General features: G+C 35.3%; 2 protein-coding genes across 2 annotated transcripts; both read left to right on the top strand.

Annotated features, from left to right (window-relative positions):
• Positions 1-7,929: 7,929 nt before the first annotated feature.
• LOC110633709 (putative DNA (cytosine-5)-methyltransferase CMT1) lies at positions 7,930-19,177 on the top strand. The gene is made up of 21 exons (XM_021782432.2): positions 7,930-8,266; positions 8,391-8,431; positions 8,524-8,626; positions 11,988-12,095; positions 12,178-12,297; positions 12,390-12,489; positions 12,643-12,860; positions 12,980-13,045; positions 13,135-13,407; positions 13,605-13,663; positions 13,751-13,817; positions 13,947-14,276; positions 14,354-14,422; positions 14,499-14,585; positions 14,687-14,774; positions 17,419-17,543; positions 17,648-17,752; positions 17,842-17,885; positions 17,970-18,039; positions 18,145-18,248; positions 18,766-19,177. Exons 1-21 carry the CDS (start codon positions 8,066-8,068, stop codon positions 18,941-18,943), a joined length of 2,556 nt encoding a protein of 851 aa, XP_021638124.2. The 5' UTR covers positions 7,930-8,065; the 3' UTR covers positions 18,944-19,177.
• A 1,548-nt stretch (positions 19,178-20,725) lies between these two features.
• Positions 20,726-21,643, top strand: LOC110633707 (uncharacterized). Its single transcript, XM_021782430.2, has one exon. It carries the CDS (start codon positions 20,737-20,739, stop codon positions 21,466-21,468), a length of 732 nt encoding a protein of 243 aa, XP_021638122.2. The 5' UTR covers positions 20,726-20,736; the 3' UTR covers positions 21,469-21,643.
• The last annotated feature ends 707 nt before the right edge of the window (positions 21,644-22,350 follow it).

Below are 22,350 nucleotides of genomic sequence, written 5' to 3'. Positions count from 1 at the left end.
TCACTTACACAATCATGTTCAAGCACTTATCTCATGCTATGGGCAGCTCATAAACACTTTACTTCAAGTAAATTCATCAAACCCTAACCACCCCTAGGCTGCTGAAATTTTTAGAGTGTACACACACACATTTTTATCTTGTTTTCTTACATTTCCTACTTACTTTATGCCATTAAACATGAATTTAATAAAAAATTGCAAAAGTTTGGACACTAACCTTGTTGGAGCTGAATTTCAAGCTAACCAAACTTGCTTTTTCCTTCCTCTTTTTCCTGCCTAGAGGATGTTCAAGTTGCAAGATAAATTTTTTGTGAAGCTATGTAGTGGTTTTATGGTGAGATGAGGTGAGGTTGGGAGCTTTGGTGAGCTTTCATGGTGGAATGGGTATGGAGGAGAGGGAAACGGTTGAAATGGTTTGGGAAGAAGAAACAGATTGCTTTTGTTAATTTTTACCTCATTTTACCTCTTTTTAATTGGTTTTTAATAGCTTGTTCAAATGTGATTGGTGGGAGCACTTTTAATGACATCATGGTGATGTCATAATTAACATTTTATCTCATTTTCCTTTCCTTTCTTCTCTACTCATTTTCAATTTAATTGTTAGCAATATTTATTCACATTTCATGTCATAATAATTATTGACTTAACTGGACAAGTCGGCCAAAAATCACCTTTGAAGGTGAAATGACCAAAATGCCCTCCATTTGGCTTAACAGACTAAAATTGTCTGTATCGATTGAAAACTTTTTCTAAAAATTTTCTTGGCATTCTAATGCCATAGAAACCTCAATGACTCTTCTCTGGAGTCCCAAAAATTATTTTATGAATTTTCTCCCGGGTCTAGGGCTTCGAGTTGCGAGGACTGCAACTTCCCACTGGGTTTCCCATCGCTAAGGCACCGACTCACTTAACTTGGTTTTATTTTATTTCTAAAATTTTTTTCACATTTTTCTTATTAATATTTGAGTTAATTATAGTTCCTCACTTTAGTTTAAATTTTTTTTTCTAGACGTTCTAGCTGTCCGGACCGACACCGATAATCAAAACAGTAGAATGTACAAAATAGATACAGTGAGGGTGTTACAGCTATCCTGGAGAAGTTCTGCACAAAATGCCTGTAATAACCTGCCAGACCTAGAAAACTCCACACTTCACTGACTGTTGTAGGCCTAAGCCAATCAGTTACCACCTCAATTTTCTTGGGATCTACTTGAATACCTTCACTAGAAACCACGTGTTCCAAGAATGAGATGCTTTCCAGCCAGAATTCACATTTTGAAAATTTTGCATACAGCTGGTGCTCCCTCAAAGTCTGAAACATCATCCTCAAATGCCACACATGTTCTTCCTCGGTCTAAGAATATACCAGAATGTCATCTATGAATATAATGATAAAATGGTCTAGGAATGGCCTGAACACCCTGTTCATCAAGTCCATGAAGGCCGCTAGTACATTAGTGAGTCCAAAAGACATCACCAAGAACTCATAATGGCCATATCTTATCTTGAACGCTGTCTTTGGCACATCCTCACTCAAGATTCTCAGCTGATGATAACCTGACCTGAGGTCTATTTTGGAGAAATACCTTGCTTCTTGTGGTTGGTCGAACAAGTCATCAATTCGACGAAGTGGATATTTATTCTGGATGGTTACTTATTCAACTACTTGTAATCAATGCACAATCTTAGGGATCCATCCTTTTTTCTCACAAATAGAACAGGAGCACCCCAAGGTGAAGTACTTGGATGAATAAAATCCTTGTCCAGAAGCTCTTGTAACTGCTCCTTTAACTCCTTCAATTCTGCTGGTGCCATCCTGTAAGGTGGCATAGAAATGGGGTTTGTACCCGGCACAATATCTATGCAGAACTCTATTTCCCTTTCTGGGGGCAACCCTGGAAGCTCTTCAGGAAATACATCCCTGAATTTCCTGACAACAGGAACATCTTCCATACTTATACCTTCTGCAGATGTATCCCTTACTAGTGCCAAATAGCCTAGACATCCACGCCTTAACATCTTTTTGACGCTAATTATTGACACTAGATTGTATGGAGCCACACTTCGATCACCATCAAAACTAAATTCTTTTATCCCTAGTATGTGAAAATACACCTTTTTATTTCTGCAATCTAGGCATAATGAGTTGACAGTCAATCCATCCCTAAGATTACATCAAAGTCCATCACTGGTAGATGAACCAAATTTGCTGGGAGGATCTTCCCATTTACAACCACTAGGCTACTCGAAAAAACTATATCTACATCTATGTTTTCACTAAGAGGGGTAGCTACAGACAAGAGACATTCCAATGTTGCGAGATTTTTACCCAACCTCAGGGAAAATACAGGGGAAACAAACAAGTGCGTAGCATTCAGATCTATTAAAACACGTGCCTCAAAAGAACAGACCGAAAGAATACCTGCCACAACTACATTTAAAGCCTGGGCATCTTAGTGTGTTAGGGTGAAAACCCGAGCTTGACCTTTGCCTTGAATTGTGGAACCGTGATACTAACTCCTGCCTCCTGATCTGCCTCCTACCCACATCCTCATTGTCCACGACCCTGCTGGCCACTGTAGTGGCTGCCTGCCATGCTGGATGTGCCAGGGTGCATCTGGCGGGGCATATTACCAACAGAACCTTGTGACCCCATCAGGTGCTCACTGAACATGGGGCATTCCCTAGCAAAGTGACCCTATAGGTTACATCTAAAGCATCCACCAGAGCTCATCAAACAAGTCCCTAAGTGAATTCTACCACATTGTGTGCATGGCATCAAGGAGGAACCTGAACCAGACCCAGAACTACTATAGCCTAAACTCTGACCATTGCTTGAGCCACACCCTGGCATTATGTTTGTGGCCTGCTTTCTTACTACCTCTTATCCTTCCACTGTAGTGGCTTTGGTTGCCACCCATACTGCTCATCTGTGGCATACCGGACGACCCTTCAGCTCAATTTTTCTTTGCTTTGCTTCCTTCATCTCCCATGTAACTAATTTCAATTTGTCTGGCTCGGTCCACCACTACGTCAAAAGGCTGATCAGACAACATGGCCAAGTTTGCAAACTTCCTGTTTAGCCCTTTTAAGAATCTCTTTACTTTCATGCTCTCTGTAGCCACAGCTGTTGGGGCATACCTGCTTAGTGTCAAAAATTCTGAAGCATACTCATCTATAGATCTAACATTCTGTCTTAAGGCATCAAAGGCCCACTGCTTTTGGTCCCTGAAGCTTTCTGGTACAAATCTATTGATGAGCAGTTTCACAAACTGAGTCCAAGATAATCCCTCAATGCGAGGAAGCACATAATCAGTCATCCACTGTCTAGGCACGGGTCCCAATACATGCTGCACGCATTCAATTAACCTCCTATCAGTTAATTGTAGTTCCATCCCTGCCTGTTTGCATGAGTCTAAAAACTAGTAGGCATCATCAGTTACATCATAGACACCTGGCAACAACTTCTTGAAATTAATTATTTATTTGTAAGGTTCTGCTCTTGGTGTGATGGGCTGCTGCTGTTGTGGAGGGTGGACCATATATTATGCCACCATATCGATGGTCCTTTGTAAACCAGCTAGAGTAGCTGCCATTGGATCTATAGGACCTTAGGCCACAAAAGACTATTCCTGAACTAGTGGCTGTTGCTTTTCTACTTGAGTAGCTATAGGTCTCCTGCCCCATCTCCTCGGGGCAGGCGCCTCATCCTGTGTTGACACCTCATCTGGCATATCTCGTTCTGGTGCAGTGATAGCTCTTCTACTTCTACGCATTTTCCTAAAATTCAGCAGCATTAGCCCACAGAATTCAAAATAACATGCTACATAACTCTACATACTTATAATTACACATGGGTATAAGAAGCAAAAACTAGAAGCAAGGATGACAATGCAAGGATGAGTATGGACCCTATTCTTCGCATGTGACTCCTAACTAGACTCTTATCAAAACCTTAGACATATATTCCCTATGAATCTAAAGCCTAAGCTTTGATATCAATCTTGTCACGATCCAAATTATGGGCCTGATCGGCATTAGGACTTGGATTAGTGTAAGGCCCTCGAAGCCCATAGTAAGCCTAACCAAACTCTAACCCATCAATAAGCCCATATTGAGCCTAATTTCAAGTAATCAACCGGACAGAATCCGGCCATAAAATATACCATCCAACGAAGAGCTATTAATTCACCTGACCTATAATCTCAATAAAATACATTTGGGGAGCTCAGCTCATCTATCAATCATCCATAATTCCAAAATAAAATTAATGAGAGCTCAGTTCCCTCAACCATCATCAGTAACCAACCACACAATTACACATACATAAAGTTTACAAATTACAAATCTTGAATTAATAAATATTACAGTTCAGCTAAATGTTATGGTCCTACACATGCGGAGGTCTAGAATTCAAATTTAACCTTACAATATATGAAAATAGTAGCAAGTGAACCTGTGAAGAATAATGCAAGTTAATACCCAAGAAAAGAAAAACTCTCATGTAACCTGGAAAAATAAGGTGAACAGGAGTGAGCGTTCGACTCAGAGAGTAAATATTTATTTTACTTATAATTTCTATAACTATCTAATTCTAATGTATCCTTATAAATGAAATGCATCATCTTTATACAAGTTATACAAACAAGTCATGTCACATCAAAGATAATCTGGAGCACTCACGCACCCATGTCATGTTCATACTCATACATATATGGGGAGTTAATCCCCCTACCCAACTCTCTTAGTTCCAACCTCTGCTAACGAGATCAACTCAAAGCCGGACTTTCTCTTATTATCCAAATGCGAGTGCCGGTGAGATCAACTCAAAGTCGTGCCTACCTCGACTTATCCATAATAAGGATCGAGTTCCAGCGAGTCAAGCTCCAGCCGTGTCTACCCGTCCCACCTATATCCATATACTCTACATACATACCAACTCACACACATAGCTCCAGATTATCAAAACACAGCAACCGAGAAATATAAATATAAGTGATGCATGAGCATGCCAGAAATATAAGTGATGCATGAGCATGCCAGAAATATAATAATACTGAAATTAAAAATAAAATAAATATCTACTCACAACACTTTAAAGGTCACTGCGGTGGCTAGGCGAAAGAAGAAGGTTGTCCCGGCTCACCTAAACAATATATCAAAATTTATCAATAAATAACTTGAAACAAAGCTGTAGAGAATCAAAAGACAACCCTAAGGTTTTGTCGAAAATCCGACAGAGTTTCTTCTATACCTAGAACCTACCCACCTTGCAAAAAGGTTCAAATAACACTTTTAATTCTCAATTTCCCATAACTACAATACATCAATAATATATGGCCCCTCTTGGGCCCTCCAAATCAATCAAAACTCACAATCTGGGAAAATTATATTTTTATCCCCGGAGATATCTTTTTAGCAAAAACCACCTAAACAATCTTTAAAAATTCTAAAATTTTGCCCCGTGGTCCTTAGCAATATTAATAAGCTAATACAAAAGGAATTATAGCTCTCTAACATACCACAAATATTTTATGGATTTTTAATCTAATTTAGGAACTCGATAATTTAGAAAATTTAGGTTTTGAGTTTACCTACGTCAATTCCAACGCTTGGGACGTGTCCGGGGCATTTGGAAATAGTGGGTAGCCTATAATCTTAACCTGGTTCTGAAGTATTTCCCGCACCCTGTCTGTCCGACCCAAAATTATAGACCCGAGCAACTGTTCCGCAAACGAAAGTACCTACGCAAAACCCACAATACCAGGAGTTAGAAAAAAAAATCTACGGAATTAATTAAGCTTGTTTACAGCTCCAAAAATCATAGTGAAGCTCGTGGGACCCACTGAAATTTTGGTGTCAGAAAATTTTGAAATTTATATCCTCGCGAAAATCTCGTTGTGTAGAGCACGCTGGTACTCTCGGATTTCCTGTGGGGTTTCGATTTGAGAGAAATTTAGCCAAAAGGTCAAAATATGTTAAAACTTCCTAAATAAAAATTAGACAAAATACTCGATGAAAATTTATGTTTTTGGTGTTTATGAAAAGCTCTCGAGGTGTATATGATGTTTGGGACAAGACCTGATTCGATCGGTAGCTGAATCGGCCGGATTTTGATCAGGGAGTCGAAAGGTTGTGCTGCGCACCCAAGGGAGAAAAGGGTGACTTTTCCGGCAATTTGGAGGACGGTCGGTGACGGGGAAGAGTGGAGGTGGTGCGCGGGCATGTGAGGGAAGGCTGGGTGGCGGCAGCTGGTGGTAAGGAAGAGAGAGGAGAGAAATCGTGAGGGAGAGGGAGGATGGTAGAGCGCGACGCGGAAGAAAAAGGAAAGAGGAGAGAGTCGGTCCGATTCTACTAGTCTGATCCAGTCCAGTTCGATTCGATCAGTTCAAGTTAGAAAATCCAAAATTAAATTTTTACTCTGTCGTGGGATAGAAAACGAGGCCCAAAAATTTTAAAAGATTTTTAGAAAACTAAGAAAAATTTTTAGGGTCTAAATATATTTTTAGTTTTGCCACGTGATTTTTAAATTAATTTTTAAAAATCGACAATGTTTATTGTATTTGAAAATCAAACCCAATTTCTAAAATTCGAAAAAATTTCAAATAATTTTTCAAAATTTTAATACAATAAAATATTAGCATTTACGTATAAAATAAATATTTTAAAAATTAGGAGTGTTACAATAACGACTACCATAACTAGATAATAATAATGATAATGTTGGCATTGACAAGGTGGTAGGTGGTGATAATGACAATGATGGATTAAATGATATTAATAATGATAACAATTATAGTAACAATAGTAGTTAAGTAGTGATAGTAGCTATTAGTTATTAATGGTGGTGGCTATTAATAATGTTCAAATGATAGTAGTAACAATCAAGTGGTGGCAAACTAATATTGATAAGACTATGATGGTAATGATAATAAAAGTATTGGTAGTGGTTGAGGATAATGGACCGGAAATGATTATAAAAGAAATGAATCAATGCATTAATTAAAATGCAATTGATTACATTATACATTATTTTTTTGTTACATTAAAAATTTTAATATAAGCTAATAAAATATGCAATGTAGTTTTATCATAATTTTTATGACGTCCTAATAATATGTAGCCTTAGATTTATGAAATTATAAATTGGAGTTTGGATGATATTAATTATTGAAAAAAATAAGTATATGTTTGGCATTGAGTTTGTAGGCTTAAATTATTTTTCTAAATAAAAATATTATTTTATATGTTATTAAAAAAATAATTTGAAAAAAATTATTCTTTTTTTATATTTTTATGATTAAAATTTATTAAATTTAATATTAAATTATTTTTTAATACTTTCTAACTAGTATATTTAAAAAAATAATTTTTATAACAACAATGCTTATCGGGCCTTAAAACAAATCATAAAGGACAAGGTTTTGGTCATTTACACTATGTTTGGGAACTTTTTAGAGGGAAAGGAAAATAAAGGAGAGAAAATAAGAAATAAAAATAAAAATAATTTTCCTTCTTCTTGTTTAGATTGAGAGAAAAAAAATATTTGAGGGAAAGTTATTTTATAAATAATAAAATTATAACTTTGCCCCTAAATTTAAAATAAAAAACTATAAAATATAAAGTTATATTTATAATTTTAAATTTTTTCCTCCTACCTTATCTCCATTTTGGAGAGAAAGTAGAAAAGGATAAAATATTTTTATTTTTTCTACAAAATTTTTCTTTTTTTTTAATTTTTTACTCAATTCAAATAAAAATAATAAAAAATAAAATTATTTTTTCCTCATATTTTATTTCTTTTTTTATTTTCCTCCCTTGTCAAACATAGCCATCGGATTCCTCTAAACATAAGTTTCACCAAGTGGACCGTCGTCCTTACAGAATGACAGCCAGTTACGTTATACATCAACGCGGGCAAAACCGAAAACATGGAAAATCGAAGTTCCCGCCCACTTCGAAATTTAAATTCACTTTCCCATTTTCTGATCGTTGAATAAACGTCAGTATCTCTCGACTCTTCTTCTTCCCCTCTACTCTCTCTTCTTGCTTGACACCACTGAAGATGGGCAAACCCCGAAAACGGGAGATCCAAGAGACCGAAGACGACCCGTTTCCCTCTCAGGAAGAGGACCCGATTACTCTGTTGTCCTCGAGAGCTAAAAAAACGAAAAAAGCCAAGCTTGATTCTGAGTTGTCCCTCGTCGGAAACCCCATTCCGGCTGCCGAAGCCCGCAAGAAATGGCCCCTCCGCTACAAATCCCAGGTTTTGTTTTTGGTCCCCCTGCTCCCCCATTCTCTCTCTTAATGGGGTTACGTTCTTGGGAAATGTATTGCATGTTTTGGTTTTAGCTCTCTGCTTATTTCAAATGATTATTTTTTCGTCACAGAATAAAGTGAAGAAAGGGGCCGTCCCAGAGAGTGCTAATGGGTGAGATTTTTTTTTAGCTGAAAACGATAATTCTTGGGGAATTTTTGATGGGTCTTATTTATTTATTATGTAATTTTGATTGGGTTTTGAAGGGCATCGGGAGAAGAGGAAGATGTATTGCAAGCGAAATGTCACTATACACAAGCAATGGTTGATAATGTTTTATATAAACTTGGAGACGATGCCTATGTCAAAGTATTATTCTCTATTTCTTTCTCTCTCATGGTCAAAAAAGTTCACTTCCTTTTTGTCTAATATGAGTTTTCATGGGAATCTAGACCATCATCTACAAAACTTAAGTATTGTTCATACATGCATTAACAGATAAGATGCCACTGGTCACAAGTAAGCATCCAATTTTCAATTTTGTTTCGAACTGGTCTTTCCACACTAACTTTATTGTACTATCTAATTGCTTATATATGGGTGTGTATTTCAACACTATCCTATGTAGACAATTGGTGGTTAAGTCTTTACACTCGGTTTCTTGTGTACTGGAACGGGTTTTATTCTTTAACTGCTAGGAACTGAATGAAAATTAAAAAAAAGAAAAAGTATTCCTTATTCTTTTAATCAAAGGAATCCCATCTCCATTTGGTTTTTGTAAATATTTTTTAATGCTTTCATTTTGATAGTCTCTATGAGATTAGAATATTTCTACATTTGACATATAAATTATTTGTTGTCTTGTTTTCAACCTCATATGTGTCCTTAACAAAACAGAAACTAGTAAAGGTCATGCAGTCATGGCCTCCCTGATCTTTAGTCCTAGAAATGAAAATCTTTGCTCAAATTAGGTATATATGTACCATAGTTTTAAATCGTGGTTGTGGTCGCAATTGCGGTCATGGTACGGAAATGGGCTGTAACAGCCGTAACTTAGCGGCAACAGCCTGACGCTATGCAAATTTTTTTGAAAAATTTGTAAAGTTTATAAAATGAGTAGATATTGTTAGAAATAAATAAAATTAAGATATATAACTATATACTAAGTATTTATATATCAAATAAAGGCGTTATCGTCTATCATATTTGGACATTATTAACATTAACTAATTTAGACCTAAAATAATTATATAAATTGTAAATAACTAACCTTATTACCACCAAAATGAATGTCTAGGAGGTTCTTGATAGTATTGACTTTGGTTCTGACTTTGAGAGCTTTGATCCTCACTTTGTTGATATTGACTCAATTGATAATACTGTGATGTATTGAAACTAAATAAGGAATCGACTAGATTAGTGGGTTATGAAAAGTATGATTGCTCTGAATACATAGGAGGGGGATAATTATATGGATATGATTTGAGTGTGCTTGTCCATGTCTATATCCATAATCATTAGTAGACGTAGATGATGAGCCTCCATGTATTTAAACAAGTATTTAATTTAAATTTAAACTTTAAAGTTTTAACTTACAATTAAATTTATGAAAAGTAATGTAAACTTTTTCAATATCTACACTTATACTTAGTTTTAGCAGATAGGAAATATCTAAAAAAATTAAAATTGTATTTGATGTTATTTTGTAATTAATAATTATTTTAATAAAATTAATTCTAAAAATGTTTCAAGAAACAACAAATAACAATTATATACTTGTTTTTTAGAAAAATAAATCAACATTAGAAAAAATACACATAAACTATAAGTTTAACAATAAATATAACATTAATAACAATTTTCAACAATACTCAACTCAACTCAACTAAGCCTTTATTCCAAAAATTTGGGGTCGTCTATATGGATTCGCTTTTTCCACTCTGAACGATTTTGGGTTAAATCCTCAGAAATGTGTAATGCTTCTAGGTCATGTTGTACTACTCTTCTCCAAGTCAATTTAGGTATACTTCTTTTTTTCTTTCTATCCTCTAACCTAATGTGCTCTACTTGTCTAACTGGAGCCTTCGTATGTTTACGCTTCACATGACCAAACCACCTCAATCTCCCTTCTCTCAACTTATCTTCAATTGGCACCACTCCTGCCTTTTTTCTAATACTTTCATTACGGACTTTATCTAGTCTAGTATGGCCACTCATCCACCTTAACATTCTTATCTCTGCAACTCTTATCTTAGATGCATACGACTCTTTCAGTGCTCAACACTCACTACCATATAACATAGCCGGTCGTATGGCTGTACGGTAAAATTTTTCTTTTAATTTATTGGGAATCTTATGATCACATAAAACTCCCGTGGTACGTCTCTACTTCAACCATCCGGCTTTAATCCTATGACTAACATCCTCCTTACATCCCCCATCTACTTGAAAGACTGAGCCTAGATATTTAAAGTGATTACTTTGGGACAGTACCACTCCATTCAAACTAACTCCTTCCCTATCACCAGTTTGGCCTTCACTGAACTTGCAATGCATGTATTCTGTCTTCGTTCTACTTAACTTAAAACCCTTTGACTCTAGAGTACTTCTCCAAAGTTCTAGCTTCCTATTGACTCCTTCTTGTGTCTCATCTATCAGAATAATATCATCCGCAAACATCACGCATTAAGGAATATTTTCTTGTATATGTTTCGTCAGTTCATCTAAAACTAATGTGAAAAGGTAAGGGTTTATGGCTGATCCTTGGTGTAATCCAATTGAGATCGGAAAATCTCTTGTGTCCCCTCCCACTGTTGCTCCTTCATACATATCTTTCAATATTTGTGTGTACCTAATAGATACCCTCTTTTGTTCTAACACATTCCATAAGACTTCTCTTGGAACACTATCATAAGCCTTCTCCAAATCAATAAAAACCATGTGTAGATCTTTCTTCCCATCTCTATATTTCTCCATCAAGCTTCTAATGAGAAAGATTGCTTCCATAGTTGAACGACCGGTCATGAAACCAAATTGATTGAGAGAATAAAGAATGTTAAAGCCTTTTGTTTGCAAGAATAAATTTAAAACACTTAATGTGGGCCTGCTTATTGTTGTCTTTTGTTTCCAAGTAAGAGAAAATGAGTTATGAAGGTGGAGACTAGAGAATGAAATGGAGCATTATTTGAAAGTAAAAAAGTGAGTTTGAATTGAATTATTATTCTGAATTATTTTCTGCTATTTTGGACTGAAATTAGATAATTTTTGGACTAATAAAATCATGTGATTTCTGCCTTCACCGGTCCACAAATTCTGCCACACTTTAGCGGCCGTTACCGTTATTTAAAGCTCATTACCGTTATTTAACAATGGGGTAACGGCTGTTATTCTGCAAATCAAAATTGGCCTTAAATAACAATTTAACGGGTAATGGCCTCCTTATAACCTGTAAATAATGGTCGTTACATCGTGTAATTGCCGTTGATTCGCATGGGTTGGGTCTCAATTACTCACCCTATATAAGAGTGGTGGTGCATGTGCACCTGATGTAAGTAGAAAAATCTATTCTTGGAGTAGTATTGATTTGGATCGGTTGTTACTCTTTTGTGGAAATCCAACAGCTAATGCTAAATTGCTTTTCCTTTCGTTAGCAAAGGTCTTGGTGTCTCCTTATTTCCTTTATGTGATAAGTGTTGTCAAGTATTGACTCTTTTGAGTCGTGTGCTTTCAGGCTGACGATGGAAGTCCCGATTACATTGCTAGAATTGTGGAGTTGTTTGAAACCATTGAAGGAGAACCGTACTTTACTGCTCAATGGTTTTATAGAACTGAAGACACTGTGAGATGAATCTTTCACTTTTCCTTTAATTTGCTTTATAATGTTTTCTGGTTTACTAAGTCTAGATGTTTTGGGGTGCTAGGTTATTAAGGACCATGCACAATCTACAGAGAGCAGACGCGTGTTTCTTTCAGAAATTAAAGATGACAATCCGTTGAATTGCATTGTCTCCAAAATAAAAATTGCCCTAGTTGCACCAAATGTATGATATTTAGACGCTTATTTCTATTTGGTTCATATTTGTTGCATATATCATGATTTAAAGGGTTATAAGCACTTTACTTCACACTGCAGATGGATTTAGCAGCAAAGGAGAGAAAAATTCCACCTTGTGACCTGTATTATGATATGAAATATACATTACCTTTTTTGACTTTTCAAACAATAAAGTCAGGTAATTGAATGTGCTTTATATAACTATGTGAGTAGTGACTAAGATTTGTAGAAATACCAATCATCATGACTATTATTGTTTCTGGACTTTTGTTTCACCTAATCTGTTTGATGAGTGGTTGATTAATTGTCATTGTTTGCTTGATTAACTTAGATAATTCTATAAGAGATAGTGGTTCATCATCAACTATATCAAGTGAGAGTGATTCAAACAATAGTATTGATGATGTTAATGATGCCATTGGAAAACCTTCAAAAGCTCATAGGTGTGAGAAGTCAGAGATGCATTTGTTGGACCTGTACTCTGGTTGTGGTGCCATGTCAACTGGCCTTTGTATGGGTGCTTCTTTGTCTAGTGTGAAATTAGTGACTGTAAGTTGATTAATGCTCATTTTGTTTGCAATGACTCACCTAATGATGTATTAATTCTTGTGAATTTATAGTTATTTCCTTACTACTATTCTTCTTATTATATCTGTTTGGTAATATAGAAGTGGGCTGTTGACATCAACCCTAATGCATGCAAGAGTTTGAAAATAAACCACCCTGAAACTGAGGTAAAATGTGTAGTTATCTTTTCAACAGCTTGCATTATGCTTGTGTCCAAATCTGATAATAAAACGTTTTACTTCCAAATGATCATTAGGTGAGAAATGAGGCAGCAGAAGATTTTTTATCTCTATTGAAGGAATGGGAAAAGTTATGCAGGAATTTCTCATTATTTGCATCAGAAAGACACCCAGAACAAAGTTCTAATTCTGTAAGTGATAATGAAGAAGATGAAGACGAAGAAGACCAGGATAATTATGGTACTGATGAAGGGTCTGAAATTCTCTCTGAAGAATTTGAAGTGGAAAAGCTACTAGCTATTTGTTATGGTGATCCTAACAAAACCAAGACACGTGGGCTATTTTTTAAGGTATAATTGATAATATTTTTTTATTAGTTATGTAGTCTAGTTGTTATTGTGCTTAGTGTACGAGCATACTTATTGAAAGATGTAATGTCTATATTCTTTTAATTTATTGCTTTGCTAGCAAGCACCTATTACCTGATATTATAGCAGAATTCAATCAAGTTTCATCTTCATTGCTTGATATATTCAAAATTGTGTAGGTACGTTGGAAGGGTTATGGTCCAAGTGAGGACACTTGGGAGCCTATTGAGGGCTTAAGGTACATTGTTTCACTACAGTTTTTCACTAAAATTTTGCCTTGTTCTCCATGTGAATTTTTCTTTTTTATTGGTTCTGTTTAAATCAGTAAATGCAAGGACAAACTTCAGGAGTTTGTGACAAAAGGTTATCGGTCAAATATCTTGCCTCTTCCTGTGAGTGCTTTCTTTTTCTTTCCCCCCATGTTAGCTATCTTGCCATCCTGATAATACCATTTATTCTCTTTTAAATTTTGCACAGCGTTTCCTCCATTAGTTGATTAGTTTTATTGCATACTAACACAGGGCAATGCTGATTTAATATGTGGAGGCCCCCCATGTCAGGGAATTAGTGGCTTTAATCGATTTAGAAACACGAAAGCTCCCTTGGATGATCCCAAGAACCATCAATTGGTGGTTTTCATGGACATTGTTGAGTATTTAAAGCCAAAGTATGTTCTCATGGAAAATGTTGTGGATATTTTGAGGTTTGCTAGTGGCTTCTTGGGGCGTTATGCCCTTGGTCGTCTAATTTCTATGAACTATCAAGCCCGACTAGGAATAATGGCTGCTGGATCATATGGTCTGCCGCAATTTCGAATGCGAGTCTTCTTGTGGGGTTCTCATCCATTGGAGGCAAGTCTACTTTTGAATTTTGTAATAGGACAACAAAATTTAAAGTCTTTATTGATTTTTTTAATGTTGTATTTTAGAGCTTGCCCCAATATCCATTGCCAACACATGAAGTTGTTGCAAGAGGGGGCATCCCAAATGAATTTGAGGTAAGGGTGATAGTGAAATTGAGCACTATTTTAAACTCTGTAAAGTATTTACTTGATGGTTTTATCTTGAATCTAGGAAATTGCTGTTGCCTATGACAAAAATCTTCCTTGTCAATTGGAAAAGGCTCTCTTTCTTGGAGATGCAATATCAGATCTCCCACCAGTATGAATGTTGCTTTCTTTTGATCTAGAATCTTTTGTGTATGTTGAAAATCCTTTGTGAGCTGCTAATTCTTAATAGGATTACCCTCTTGGTCATCCTAGGTCACGAATGATGAGAGTCGGGATGAAAGAAGGTATGGGACAACTTCTCGAATGGGCTTTCAAAGATATATTCGATTGAAAAGAGATGGTAAGCTTGTCCTTGTGCTTCTAGTTGATTTTGTTCTATATTCTTCATCACAAACAATCATCATTCATTAGTCTATGTAAAAGCATGCTTTTTACATGCACTTGTCTTCTTGGGTCATTTTAACTCTCTTTCTTTGGCCTCTTTATTGGGAATCGATGTTCATGCTATTTACCTTTGGATTATTCTTTTTTCTATGTAATTTTTAGTTAAAACTTAAAAGGGAAACATATTCTTTTTTAATATTAAATTGTTTGAAGAAATTTTAATTTTATTTGACAATGGGGTATTTAAGAAGTTTTGGACAAAAGCAATATGTTTAAATGTCCTTGATATATGAAAGTGAGTTAGAGTTTAAAAGGATTATGATTTAGCTTTTCCTTTGTTCATATAAATTATAACACAGTACTCGATTTAATTCGCTAGACATTTTATCCATTAGGTACTTGGATAATTGGATCTAGTATAATATTTATAGAAACATAGATGTGGCTATGCCTTTGTTGTTCATCTTCCATGGCAGTGACATGCTTAAATGCCATTCTATCAAGTGATTACGTGACAAATTGTTATGACTAAGCAGTTAGTGAATGATATAAATAGCTATTTGCATTGTAATTGATAGGATTCATCAAATCAACAGTACAACAGCTATTTCCTCTCTCTAATTCTTTCTCTCTCTCTCTCTCTCTCTCTCTCTTTCTCTCTCTCTTTCTTCTTCTAATTCTGGTGTTATGGTGTTTTGAGATTTTGCTATGCAACTAATTGGTGTCAGAGTTGTTAGATCAGTGGACAACATCTATGGCAGATTACTCTTCCCAAATACCAAGTTCCTGTTGTTTTTCTCTCTTCCTCTCTTCTTCCCTCTAATTCTTCTTCTTCTCCTCTGAGATCTCTGCCTTCTCTTTATTCTTCTTCTCCTTCTTCTTCTTCTTCTTCTTCTTCCTTTCTCTAATTCTTCTCCCTTTTTTCATAAGAATTCTTCCCTTCTTCCTTCCTCTCTAAAATTTCTTCTCTTCCTTCCCTCTATTTCTTCTTCCTTCTTTCTTCTTCCTGTTAGTTCTTTTCTTTAATGTATAAACCCTGAAATTAGGGTTTTGCTAGGAATTCGTATTTTCTTCAATTTCTTAAAATCTTCTTTCTTTCTCAAAGTTTTTGTTTTCTAAGAATCAGATATATGCTCTTGATTTTCTTTGTTCTTGAAGTTCTTGAGAGTTCAAATTATACTTAAACCCTGTTCTTGAAGTTCTTGGGTTTCATTCTATTGCTGTCGCAATAAAGCCTAGGTCTATGGGGTCTGTAGTGGTTAGTTCCGATTTGGTTTGGGTTGCTGAATTGGAAGAAAGAATTAGGGTTATGTAAGAGAATGTGGATGGGAAATTTAATTCAATGGAGGAAAGATTTAATGTGCTAGAAGGGAAATTAGATCGATTCTCTGTTGATCGAGGATTTGAAATCTTTCATGAGTGCATTCGTAAAGGAGAAAGGGAAGGTCTCCACTGTGGATAAATTGGATCAAGTCTCTATTGATAACAATGCATTGAGGGAGGATTTAAGATCATGAGTAAATTTGTAAAGGAAAAAGGCAAGGAGGTCTCTACCACAATCCAAGATGTTCTGCGTTCTAGGTAACTATGGATCCAGCTAATCCACAAATGAACGATCAAAGCAATATTGATAATATTGCTACCGTTGAAGAATTTCTGGGTGCAGAATCCATAACCATTGAAGCTGATGAAGACATGATAGATCACGAAGGAAAATTTCAACAAAAAATAGAGAAAGAAATATAGGAATTTCTTGAGGATGATTGTAGAATGCTTTCTCAAATTTAAGAAGCAATTTACATTGATTATGGGATTAAAGATGGAACATGAACAGAATTTTGAAGAAAGAAATTTAGAATTTCTTGAGCATTGTGCTGTGAAGGAAATCGAAAATTTTTGTGATGGCCTTCAGCATATGTTAACCAACTAGAATGAGGTTCTTGTTGCTGGAGTTCGAGAAATGGAGTGGGATGCTATTGAATTGCCTTTTTAGTTCATGAAAATTTGCTCGTCACAAGAAAACTTTGTTGGAAAATGCAATTTCTTGGTGCAATGGGATGAATTGATCTTACCAAATCAAACGGACCAATGATTATTAGTTCTTGAAGGGAGCTACATTTATAGTTCTTAAAGAAGATGAATTTGAAAAATGGAGAAGGCAGAGAAAGAAAAGGTCATATGAGAAAAGAAAGTACAATTTCAGTATATTAGTTTTGAGCATTACAATTCATTAGAGGACTTAAAATTGTAGCAAGTGGTTTATAATTGCAATATGTTTTTGCCGATTATAGTTTCTTTCTTCATTCTTCAAGACAAGAATGATTTCAAGAAGTGGGAAATGTTATGACTAAGTAGTCAGTGAATGATACAAATAGCCCTTTGCATTGTAATTGATAGGATTCACCAAATCAACAATACAACAGTTATTTCCTCTCTCTAACTCTCTCTCTCTCTCTCTTCTTCGAATTCTGGTGTTATGGTGTTCTGAGATTCTGCTATGTAACACAAACCACCTCCAACATCTAAATGCTTGCAATCCCATTATCCCTATCTAATTTGTGACATCATCTTGTATATGATAAAATTATTCGGTTATGCAGATGTAGTAGGTTATACAGCTGCAGCTGCTAAAAATGCATCCCGTCCTCGCATGTTGTATGATCACCGACCTCTAAAGTTGAACAGTGATGATTATGAACGTGTGTGCTGCATTCCCAAGAAGAAGGTTTCACTAATTTGCTTGTTCTTAGGGCCACAGGAATGTTATCATGCATACATATGCTCTCATAGTCTTTCATGGTTTCTTGTTTTGCCTGTCTCTTTTCCTAGGGTGCAAATTTTAGGGATCTACCTGGTGTGTCGGTTGGTCCAGATAACAAGGTAGAATGGGACCAATCAATGGAAAGAGTGATGCTTCCATCTGGCAAACCCTTGGTACTATTTCACGCTCAGTGACTTCTAATTTTTTTCTTTTTCAAAAGTTTCTCTTGATCTTGAATCTTAATTATGAACTATGTATCTAGGTCCCTGATTATGCAATGAAGTTTGTTCGTGGGACATCTACAAAGTGCGTTTAGGTTCTTTATTTACTTTTCAACTCTGCTATGATGGTTTTGTTGTAATGGTATTCTTAGAGATCAACTGAATGTAGGCCATTTGGTCGTTTGTGGTGGGATGAAATTGTTGCAACTGTTGTCACAAGGGCTGAACCTCACAATCAGGTATCATTGCTCTCTACATTGTACTTGAATAAATATTTATTTGTTGCACGTGTATGCCCTTGAAGAAATAATCGTATTAGCTCCTAAAGTAAATGGTTATTGCAGGCTGTCCTTCATCCCGTACAAGATCGAGTGCTCACAATCCGTGAAAATGCAAGATTACAAGGGTTCCCTGATTGCTATCAGCTGTATGGTCCTATAAAGGAGAGGTCAGTATCGTGGTATAGATTCATCATAAAGTTTGTTGGACATTATTTATACATCGAGGAATTGGCTGGTGGGTTGATTCTGTGGAGCCATCATTCATCCCTAGTGTCTTGAAAATTGTTAACTTCTCTGCTCTTGGTGATCTCTTATTTTATGCAATCTGGTTATGTGGTTTTCCATTTTCATTTTGCTTCATACTTGAAAGACCATCAAGAGTGCATGAGACTCCCTGCTATGCAAGGATCAGGGGAGGGTAATCTATTGCACGTAGCTCTCTCCTCCCTTCTTTTTCCTAAGGCTATTTCCATGACTCAAATCCCTGACCTTACCGTCATGTACCCTCTTCTGGTTTCCACTTATATCCTGTAAAATGTTTAAACATATGCTTCATTTCTAAGGTATTAGTCCTTGACAGAAGAAGCTGGAAAGGCATGGGCATACTGTAGAAGCATTTCTCCCTTCATCAAGTCACATTTCGTTTGTGATATGTGTTTCTGGTTTGCTCTCTTCCAATTGCAGGTACATACAAGTTGGCAATGCTGTAGCTGTTCCTGTTGCCATCGCATTGGGATACAGTTTTGGAATGGCGTGCCAAGGATTTTCAGATGACAAGCCTTTGACTACCTTACCTTTTAAGTTCCCCAATTGCCTTGAGAGATCATCATCAACACATATGGAAGAAGACGATTCCGATTGACTTGTAAGGAAATTCAAACTTACAATTTTATATATCATTCTTGCCATTGTTGCCGCTGGCACATTTCACTTTGTAAGAAATCTCAAGTTATTTGCGGCAATTCGAGAAATGCCAACCTAGGTGGCCTTTCTAATTTTTAAGAGCGTCAGGAAAGCAATGTCTTAAAAATTAACTTTGTTTTTCTCCTAATGTGACCTTTGACCTCAATTCTGTGTCTCTGACAGTGTTGTTTCATTAGAACTGGCTCAGTGGCCCATTTTCACGCACAAAGCTTAAGGTCTTAAATGGATAAAAAAAAAAAACAATTGAATTGAATTTTTATGAATATTTAATCTTCAAATAAACTGGAAGTCACTGTGTGAAAGGAAATAAGAAAGAATGGGTACTTAAGAAAAGTCCAAGAAATAGAAAGGAATAGCATTTGCATGGCTTAAACTTGAAGCTAACCTTTTCCAATGGGTCCAATTTAGAGTTGATTTTATCATAGAAACAGACATTTTGGTTCACTCTCTCAGCCAACACTACCTTACACTTGGTTTGCCTCAAAGGAGACGTGGCTCTTCCTGCTTCATATCACACAGATATTTCAAGTTCCTTCAATTAATACTCTCTCATCCATCCATTTCATCAAGCACAATTCTTTCATCAAATACAATTAATTTAAAAAAAAAAATAATTGTAAGCTCTGTTTATTTTATAAAAATTATTTTTCATATTTTTAAACGTTTGGGTGCATGTACTGAAATATTTCACGTGAAAAGTAGACGCAGTTCAGTTGACCTTTGAAAGGCCATGAATAAGACCAAAAAGAAAACTCTGATCAGTTCAGTTCAGTTGTTTTGAGTTTAGACCACCTGCTACCTTGAAAATATCCTTTCATTCATTTACATGTATATTTACCCCTTTAACAAGTGAATGTCACATTTAACAAATAATAATAATAATAATAATAATAATAATAATAATAATATTCTTCTTTAAATTATTAATTTTTATAAAAAAAATTTATTAATTATAAGTGTTGAAAAAGCTAAAACTCTATGAATTTTTTTATTAATAGATATTAAAGTAGATGATTGACTCATATTTATGGCAAGAAATTTTTTGATAATATCAATTCTTATTTTTCAATGATATCCCACAATTAAGATGATTGACTAAATTCCTAATATTTCAATTCAATTCGATTAAATGAAAGGGCAGTGGGGATAGTCCTTAATTTTTTTTTTTTTTTATAATTTCAAAATTGTCCTTAAATTATACTTGAAGCTTCAATATATAAAACTTTAGTATTTTATTATAATTAATTAAAATTTGATTATTATAAATTATTTATGCGCAAATCAAGATTTTTTTTTCTATGTATAACCCACAACTATATGTATGTTAGAGAAAAAAATCAACAAATAAAATTAATTAGGGTTAATGAATTAAAAAAAAAAAATTAACTAAGGTTAAGAGTCTTAAAATAATAGAGTTCCATTTGTAAGACAATAAAGCAATCCCTTTTAACCCTAGTTGGAATCTTATTAATCTACCCTACGCGTCCCACTTTCACTTCACAACTACATGCAGTGTGTACAAGTCTCACTTCTCCTCCCACGTTGTGTTCCAACCCCAAAAGGCCAAAACCTAACCTCATCTTTTTGGACCTTTTTGACAATATGCTTCAAACTAAAATTAGTTAATTAATCCCTAATTTGTTTTTATTAATTTTAATCTAATCTCATTAATTTCTATAAATACCCAATTCCCTTTCACCCTTTTAAAAACCATCTTTCTTCATCATCAACATGCAAAGCAAGAGTAACTCTTCCGAGAGCTCAAACACTGCTTCAATCCGCAGGGCAAGCGTTGGTACTCTGTTGACGTTGAACCAACCTGATATTTACTTCTGCTCTCGTTGCTCAAGGGGCTTCCCTTCCTCTCAGTCCTTGGGAGGCCACCAAAATGCTCATCGAAAGGAGCGAAGTGCTGAGCGCAGGCAGCTTTTAGGAAAACGCAAACTCAAAAAGTTTATTGCTGATGTGCCAATTCTCCCATCTCAGCCTGTTTCAGTTGTTCCACCACCAACCTCCTTTTCCGATGATCATGGCCACCAAATCCTTTCCCATGTCGCTGTACGCCTGGACCCTAGCCATGGTTCTTTATCCAGGTTGGAAAAGTTCTTGGATTTTCATTCCCATATTGGGCAAAGCTTTGCTAGTCATCCTCCTCCTCCTGTGTTTGCTGGTATGAAGGTTGCAGATGATCAGGTCCATTATCATGGAATGGATCTCAACAATGAATTCCTTGATGAGATTCCATGTGGTATTCCTCTTGAAAACCACAATCTCATGCCATGGGACATGGATATGTGTCCATACAGCAACTCTAATGAGGTCATGATTGAAATGGGTGTTCCCCTAGGAGAGGTTTCATCATCAACAAATGCGATTGATGAAGCAGATACTTATGTCATGAAGGAAAAGGAGATTGATAAAGTCACCTTGGATAGAGAGTTGGACTTGGCTCTGAAGCTCTAAATAAAATTACATATCAGCAGTTTAATCTAAAAATCAATGTATTATAAGTTAATCATATATGGGTGTAGTTGTACTTCTTGGATTATCCTTCGTTGAGTCATCCATGAGCTACTAGAATTAACGATAAGTTTTATGTTCTCCCTAGCTCCTTGTATGCAAGAATATATGTAATCTTCAGAACTAATATATAAAATAATTAAGCTTTTGATAATAACTATTTGTAACATCGTTGTGTATGTTTCCTGCAATTCAACTTGTTTTGATGCTAATTTTTTAAAAAAATGTTAAGAAAAAGAGAAAATTTCATTTAAATATTTATTAGATCTTTTCTTTTGTTGGTAAATTATGCAACTGTGACTGACAAGTAAGATATCCTTTTCAATTTTATCATAATCAACAATCAGAGCGTATTTGTTACACATATAACAATTGCAGTGAATAAATTCTCAAAGTTAAGGGTTTAATGCTAATGAAAACTCTTCTTATTGTTAATGAATTTGACTAATTAATATATTTTAAATAGGAAAATTCTTACATAGACTCGGTTCATTATGAATTTAAGATACAAACATATAAGATCTATCTATTTAATAAGTGTGTCATATCATATATTATGTGTCTTAATCCATGATGAATTCGGTTTAGGTAAAAAAATTCTTTTAAATAAGTGTAAAGCTTTTATGTTAATGACAATTATTTTTCTGAATATCCATGTTAAGGTCCAAGTGAAGCATGAGGTTGCAATTACATGGTAATTAATTAGAGACACATAATGACAGATTAAGAGAGAATGAGTAATAGTATAGTGTGCGAATCATGTGAAGCTTTTTAATTGTCCTTCTCTGGTTAGAGAGTAATTAGTGATGATGGAGGGGCGAAGGG

Source organism: Hevea brasiliensis, chromosome 3, assembly GCF_030052815.1.
Source record: "Hevea brasiliensis isolate MT/VB/25A 57/8 chromosome 3, ASM3005281v1, whole genome shotgun sequence".
Lineage (NCBI taxonomy): Eukaryota > Viridiplantae > Streptophyta > Magnoliopsida > Malpighiales > Euphorbiaceae > Hevea > Hevea brasiliensis.
This window is presented reverse-complemented; position numbering and strand designations above follow the sequence as displayed.

Excerpts from the sequence above, each read along its gene's own strand:
- LOC110633707 (XM_021782430.2), top strand. The coding sequence starts at position 20,737 with ATGCAAAGCAAGAGTAACTCTTCCGAGAGCTCAAACACTGCTTCAATC.
- LOC110633709 (XM_021782432.2), top strand. The coding sequence starts at position 8,066 with ATGGGCAAACCCCGAAAACGGGAGATCCAAGAGACCGAAGACGACCCG. Across the intron at positions 12,490-12,642 it reads TTTTCAAACAATAAAGTCAG|ATAATTCTATAAGAGATAGT; the intron begins GTAATTGAATGT and ends TGATTAACTTAG. Across the intron at positions 14,775-17,418 it reads TATTCGATTGAAAAGAGATG|ATGTAGTAGGTTATACAGCT; the intron begins GTAAGCTTGTCC and ends TCGGTTATGCAG.